The sequence below is a fragment of the Carassius gibelio genome, chromosome A7, assembly GCF_023724105.1.
Source record: "Carassius gibelio isolate Cgi1373 ecotype wild population from Czech Republic chromosome A7, carGib1.2-hapl.c, whole genome shotgun sequence".
NCBI classification, from domain to species: Eukaryota; Metazoa; Chordata; class Actinopteri; order Cypriniformes; family Cyprinidae; genus Carassius; species Carassius gibelio.
In genome coordinates this window covers 17,510,674-17,518,174 of record NC_068377.1, presented here as the reverse complement: position 1 = coordinate 17,518,174, position 7,501 = coordinate 17,510,674, and the positions used below count along the sequence as shown (strand labels likewise).

The 7,501-nt window shown below is 38.3% G+C and overlaps 1 protein-coding gene across 1 annotated transcript in view; it reads left to right on the top strand.

Moving 5' to 3' along the window:
• The window catches only part of LOC128016684 (cytochrome b-c1 complex subunit Rieske, mitochondrial), a 2,499-nt gene extending 1,098 nt beyond the window's left edge, over positions 1-1,401 (top strand). Inside the window, exon 2 of the mRNA XM_052601376.1 lies at positions 198-1,401. Coding sequence (XP_052457336.1) covers positions 198-808 — 611 coding nt within the window. The 3' untranslated portion in view covers positions 809-1,401. The remainder of the gene's footprint in view (positions 1-197) is intronic.
• The last annotated feature ends 6,100 nt before the right edge of the window (positions 1,402-7,501 follow it).

The window sequence follows — 7,501 nt, the reverse complement described above, 5'->3', positions numbered from 1 at the left end:
CTTTATTTTCATTATTTAAATATTGAGAAAGGTTATATTTACTTTTTGTATCAAGATATGATATACATTTAAAATCAGCTGCATTATCATGTCATTTGACATTGTGAATACATTTTTTTCATAAAAGTTTTTTTTGAATGAAATATATTTATTTATTCATCTGTTGTTGTTGTTTTTTTTTGTTTTTTTTTTTGTAGCTCGCGCTTCAGTGCGTTTCGCCCACACAGACATCAAGATCCCAGATTTTTCTGACTACCGGCGGCCAGAGGTTTTAGACCCAAAGAAGTCTTCACAAGAGAGCGGCGATACCCGGCGGGCATTCTCCTATCTGATCACAGGTTCTACCGCTGTGGTTGGAGTCTATGCAGCCAAGACCGTTGTCACACAGTTTGTCTCCTCCATGAGCGCCTCAGCTGATGTGTTGGCCCTGTCCAAGATTGAAATCAAGCTATCAGACATCCCTGAGGGTAAGAACATGACCTTTAAATGGAGAGGGAAACCCCTGTTTGTCCGACACAGAACAGAAAAGGAGATTGCAACTGAGGCTGATGTCAATCTCACTGAGCTTCGGGACCCCCAGCACGACAAAGACCGCGTTCAGAACCCAACCTGGGTTATTGTCATTGGCGTGTGCACCCACCTGGGCTGCGTGCCCATTGCTAACGCTGGTGACTATGGTGGCTATTACTGCCCATGCCACGGCTCTCATTACGATGCATCTGGTCGCATTAGGAAAGGCCCTGCTCCGCTCAATCTGGAGGTGCCCTACTATGAGTTCCAAGACGATGACACCGTGATTGTAGGATAAAGGACTGTACTCTTAAAAACTGTGATCAACACTGAGCTTGTGCTTCATGTGCTGTTTTGATTTTTGTCCATCTTGTTTCAGACTAATAATCTGCATTTTCTTGATTCGTAACAGGTTAATTGTAAGTAATAAAAGTGTATTTTATCTGATGGAAACCTTACGCACATCTATGTGTTTCTTACATAATCACATGGGTTGTTAAATTGTATGCACATTCTGCATTGGTTTACTGATAATGAACAAATTAGATCTCTACTTTGCTATAGCACATAAGTGTTTAACTAATAAAGGCAAAGTGTACATTTGAACAGCAGAAAGTCAGGTAGGTGATGTTTGCAGGGTGTAAGTGAACAAAACTGTGCACATGACCATACACAAGCAATGACATTGCTTCTGCACTCTTGTTTTGTAATAGTGTTAAAGGTGACCACTGTCTAAATGTTGTTAGGTTTCAGTGGAATCTGATAAGAACAGTGAATGTGAAATACGGACATATTAAAAATGCTCTATTCCTAATGATCTGTGTGTAAACAAAACTAAAAATGTGCTTACGGAGTTGTGAATTGAATAAAACCTAAATGAATACAAGAAAACCCTCTGTGTTGTCACTGATATTTTTAATCCCTTTTATACTGCCATTCACATTGTGTGGCACAGTGCAGTGGAATTTAAAAAACAGTCAAGGCCACTTTTTGCTTTAATTACAGCCTTTAGTCTGCTGGGATGTGTCTCTACTAACTTTGCACATCTAGATTTTGCCCACTTGTCTTTGCAAAACTGCTCATGTTCAGTTATATTTGATGAAAACTGCGGATTATAAACAGTCATCAAGTCATTGCACAGATATTCAATGGGGTTTGAGTCTGGGCTCTGACTAGGCCATGCAAGAACATTAACCTCCTCCTTCGATCACTGTGTGCTCAGTTTTGCTTTGTGCTTTGGGTCATTGTTATGTTGGAAGGTGGTAAACCTTCTTCCCATTGACAACTTTCTGGAAGAAGGCAGCAGATTTTACTCAGGAATTTAATGTTATTTTGTCCCGGCCATTTGTCCTTCTATCCTTACAAGTGCTCCAAAACCAGCTGCAGAGAAACACCCCCAGAACAGGACATTGCCGCCTCCATACTTTACTGGAGGAATGCTGTTATTTGGATGGTGAGCTGTATTGGATTTCTGCCAGACATATCGTTTGGTGTTGAGGCCAAAAAATTCTATTTTAATCTCATCTGCCTCCAAATCTTCAAGGTGTGTTTTGGAAAAGCTCAATCTTGGCTGCATGTGGTTTTACTTGCAACCCTCTCATACAAGCCACATTTGTGGAGAATTTGATATTGTTGTCACGTGCACACAGTGACCACTCTTTGTCATAAATTCCTGAAACTGCTTCAGAGTTGCTGTAGGTCTCTTGGTCGCCACTCTGATCAGTTTCCTACTGCTGTTTCATCCAGTTTGGAGTGATGTCCCGATCCAGGAAGGGTCTGTGTTCAACCAAATACCTTCCACTTCTTATAATAGAACTTACTGTGCTTCCAGGCATTGATAAATCCTTTAAAACATTTTTGTCTCCATCTCCTGCCTGTCCACAACTTTGTCCCGGAGACCTTTTGACAGTATCCTGCAAATCACAGTTGATTGTTAGCTTGATCCTTTTTCCAACTTCATTATTAAGGTTAACTCTGATTTGTTAGTGTGGCTCAGCAGCATTTGAAGAACTCTTAATTCAGAAATGTTGCATTGTGTAGGTTAATCTATTTTGAGAGAAGCTCTTCACATGGACAAAAACAATGTATTTTTAAGGAATATAGACTTTATCTTATAACGTTTCCTTTATTGTGCAGATATATTTGTATGGAATAAATGTATGTATGTGTTTGTGTGTATATATATATATATATATATATATATATATATATATATATATATATACAGACCATGTTCTATGTGGGTGCATTTTCAGCAAAAAGAGTAATAAAAAAAGGACTAATGGCAACAATACCAAGTAGAACAACTATGTCATTCAAACAAGACTTAGTTACAGTGAGCATTTTAAGCTACCAATTACACATGAGTCTGTAAAATATAATACCTTACCTATTAATCGAGATGGATCATGTGGTGTTGGTAGTTCCAAAAAGTATTTCCACAGTGCCCAGGGAAAGTACAGAAAATTTGCCAACATAAATGCAGTGGCGATTAAAAAAAAAAAGTAAAAACTGGCCGACACATCTGTCCTTATCACATTTCAGTGAATAATTGCCAGCTTTGTAGAGAAGTATGTGCTGTCACTAGACGTGGCTATAGAGAGATGGCGTACTTTATTCCCATCTTTCACTCTGTGAGCTTCAGCAATGAATAGATGAATTGATGAATCAAAATGTTCATAAGAAGTAAAGGCTCTGAGGTTTTACTACAATGTATGCTTCAGAAACGAGTTTCCAGCTGCAGTGCATTGCTGTATGCTGTAGTAATGTGCTCTTGTGAAGCAACACAATGACAGGTAAACAGTAGCATTCCTATCATCCAGATATTATTTGAATAGATGTTGCAGGGCCATATTATCATATAGAGTAGCTTTTCTTTGTGGGTGCATTTCTGTTTGAATGTATCACAGGTCTGAGAAAGACATTGGACATGTCTGCAGGTTAATAGAGTTGATGTGCTCCTCAGCTGGGCTGCACAGAGCTTCAGATGACATTTGAGGTGAAACCATTAATTCATTCAGGCATATTTATGACACTTGACACAGGCAAACATCATATGCTTTAGCTGGAGCATTTTAACCTAACAAATTCCAGATTCTGGTATGCCTTTCATTATTGCAGTACTGATACTACTTCTATTAGCCATTGATTTTAAAATGTCAACCTTTTCTGATTGTGTCTGAGTACATGCATTGATTTAATTTTCTGGTGGGTTTGGGTATTTTAATACATTTAATGCACAGGACCGCTGTCCGAGCTTCCTCTGGAGCATCCGCAAATTATGACATGCAAACTGCTCAGTCATCCTGAAGCCCTCAGCTCTTGCCAGGTTTTGCTACCAGCAGCTTGGCAGACATTCAGGCCTGACTGATAAAATTATGATATCCCAGGGGTTGTCAGGGAACCACTGTGTATCAGCTGAAGATCATGGAGATTCCTGGCTCCAACATATGTGTGTAGCATCCAAGAGCAACCTTTTTATTTAGCTAATGTCTAGTCAAGTATTCTATCTGAAAGGCAAATTTCTCAAATTCAGCTCAGGAGGGTTCATCAGTCACTCTGGGCTGGTTGAGATCCTTGTATACAGTATTGTTCAAAATAATAGCAGTACAATGTGACTAACCAGGATAATCAAGGTTTTTAGTATATTTTTTATTGCTACGTGGCAAACAAGTTACCAGTAGGTTCAGTAGATTCTCAGAAAACAAACAAGACCCAGCATTCATGATATGCACGCTCTTAAGGCTGTGCAATTGGGCAATTAGTTGAAAGGGGTGTGTTCAAAAAAATAGCAGTGTCTACCTTTGACTGTACAAACTCAAAACTATTTTGTACAAACATTGTTTTTTTTTTTTCTGGGATTTAGCAATCCTGTGAATCACTAAACTAATATTTAGTTGTATGACCACAGTTTTTTAAAACTGCTTGACATCTGTGTGGCATGGAGTCAACCAACTTGTGGCACCCCTCAGCTGTTATTCCACTCCATGATTCTTTAACAACATTCCACAATTCATTCACATTTCTTGGTTTTGCTTCAGAAACAGCATTTTTGATATCACCCCACAAGTTCTCAATTGGATTAAGGTCTGGAGATTGGGCTGGCCACTCCATAACATTAATTTTGTTGGTTTGGAACCAAGACTTTGCCCGTTTACTAGTGTGTTTTGGGTCATTGTCTTGTTGAAACAACCATTTCAAGGGCATGTCCTCTTCAGCATAGGGCAACATGACCTCTTCAAGTATTTTAACATATGCAAACTGATCCATGATCCCTGGTATGCGATAAATAGGCCCAACACCATAGTAGGAGAAACATGCCCATATCATGATGCTTGCACCTCCATGCTTCACTGTCTTCACTGTGTACTGTGGCTTGAATTCAGAGTTTGGGGGTCGTCTCACAAACTGCCTGTGGCCCTTGGACCCAAAAAGAACAATTTTACTCTCATCAGTCCACAAAATGTTCCTCCATTTCTCTTTAGGCCAGTTGATGTGTTCTTTGGCAAATTGTAACCTCTTCTGCACATGCCTTTTTTTTAACAGAGGGACTTTGCGGGGGATTCTTGAAAATAGATTAGCTTCACACAGACGTCTTCTAACTGTCACAGTACTTACAGGTAACTCCAGACTGCCTTTGATCATCCTGGAGGTGATCATTGGCTGAGCCTTTGCCATTCTGGTTATTCTTCTATCCATTTTGATGGTTGTCTTCCGTTTTCTTCCACGTCTCTCTGGTTTTGCTCTCCATTTTAAGGCATTGGAGATCATTTTAGCTGAACAGCCTATCATTTTTTGCACCTCTTTATAGGTTTTCCCCTCTCTAATCAACTTTTTAATCAAAGTACGCTGTTCTTCTGAACAATGTCTTGAACGACCCATTTTCCTCAGCTTTCAAATGCATGTTCAACAAGTGTTGGCTTCATCCTTAAATAGGGGCCACCTGATTCACACCTGTTTCTTCACAAAATTGATGACCTCAGTGATTGAATGCCACACTGCTATTTTTTTGAACACACCCCTTTCAACTAATTCAACTAATTGCCCAATTGCACAGCCTTAAGAGCGTGCATATCATGAATGCTGGGTCTCATTTGTTTTCTGAGAATCTACTGAACCTACTGGCAACTTGTTTGCCACGTAGCAATAAAAAAATATACGAAAAACCTTGATTATTCTGGTTAGTCACATTGTACTGCTATTATTTTGAACAATACTGTATATGAAACGCAAATTCAAGTTTTCAATAAATGCATTTCAGCATAACAGACATTGTTTATTCAGTCACTTCATTAAGGGAGGTTTTTATTTGTATTTGTTTTTCACCTGTCTCAGTTGGATTCCACTAGTTTAAGATGCATACCTGCTTGTACATTTGGACTGCATAATGCACCACTTCCCTGTGGGGGCAATATAAATTAGTCCAATGTGAGAATTCAAAGGCTTGTTCGATTGCATTAGTTATTTTATTTCCCTGATGCAACAGAATGAAAGGGTTGAAGTGTCGGACAAAGACTATAATATGACATACTGCACACATACCCCAATGTTGTTTCTATGTTGATAATTTTCTCATAGTCTGAATTGATTACATCAAAGCTGGAGGAGGAAGTATGCGATTGTTCAGATGCTGCATCCGTTATCTTTGAAGAGAGTATGTGACTGTGAGGGAGGAACAAGAAAATCAAGACAATTAGCTTAAAATTTTCTCTGATTTGCTCTCCTATTATCTGATGTGTCACATTAATGTTATAATCCTCCATTTGTCTCAGGGGTGATCAGATTACGATGAAAGATTTATCAGGCTCCCCGTAATTCATTTGAACTAGTTTTGCATAACTTAGCATAGTAATGGCTTTCTTTTCTTTTCTTTTGTTCATTAAGAATGGCTGCTAATGCATCTTTTCCTCTAATTTCATGTAGTCTGTTTATTAATCTGTTCCATCTTCATGACAGTGTTTTTATTTTTAGTGAACCAAAAGTGTCATAATCACAATCGATGCATACTTTTTTTTTCAACCTTATTTCAGAATTAGCTGTTATCTAATCCATCTCCATTTATTGACAGAACTTACATTTCTGTGTACTTTTTAGAAGCATTTAGAAGCTCTCAAAATATTATGGTTCATGCTCATACTTTAATATAGATCTTTTGGCACTATTCATATGCAGTTTTATTTTTATTGAAGCTTTTAAGATTAACCCATAGGGTCTACTAACAGTCATTTTCACAAGCATGTCCTTGCTAAAGACCATTAAACCCAGCACAGCAGTAACTGATTTATCAGTGTATCAATATTATTATTATTATTATTTTTTTTTTTTTTCATTTTTTTTTTCATGCATAACCTTCTGATCTCACTCAAAACAGGGAAGCCTTGGGGGAAAGTTTTTGAATTTAATAAAGCCAACACAGAAAAGAATGCTGGATTCATAATTTATACAGCAGATTGCTCAAAATCAAATTATTCTTAAATAAATAAATAAATAAAATCTTATTAGATTTAAATATTAAAAAGCCAGATCCGTTTGACTTATCTGTCTTTAAACAGGCAAATGCACTGTGAAAGTGGCTCAGTATACACTGCTTTAAAAGGCGAAAATAGAGAAATTCAGAAAGATATCCTATTGTCCTCCCCCCTCCTCTTTTCTATGTACATGAGAGTGAATTGGTGGAAATGAGACATCACATAGAAATTGTTGTATAATTAGAGGAAATCTATCTCTGCTTTCATACTATGGTGCAATGTTGCCTGCAGCTGGAGCTTTACAAGCACCCTTTAAAGCACCCTCCACATGTGGTACCACGCGCCGTACCCATATGTGCACTAAGTGCCAAGAATGGAGCATAAATGACTCTTCACTTTGGATCGAAGCTGGGGAGCGAGGTTGATGTGAGGGACTAGAGAATAATAAACTCTAATGAAAGTCTCTCTTTTCTTCCTCCTTGTGTGCCAGGAGTTTTTGTGCTCTCACAAACAGGTGCTGATCT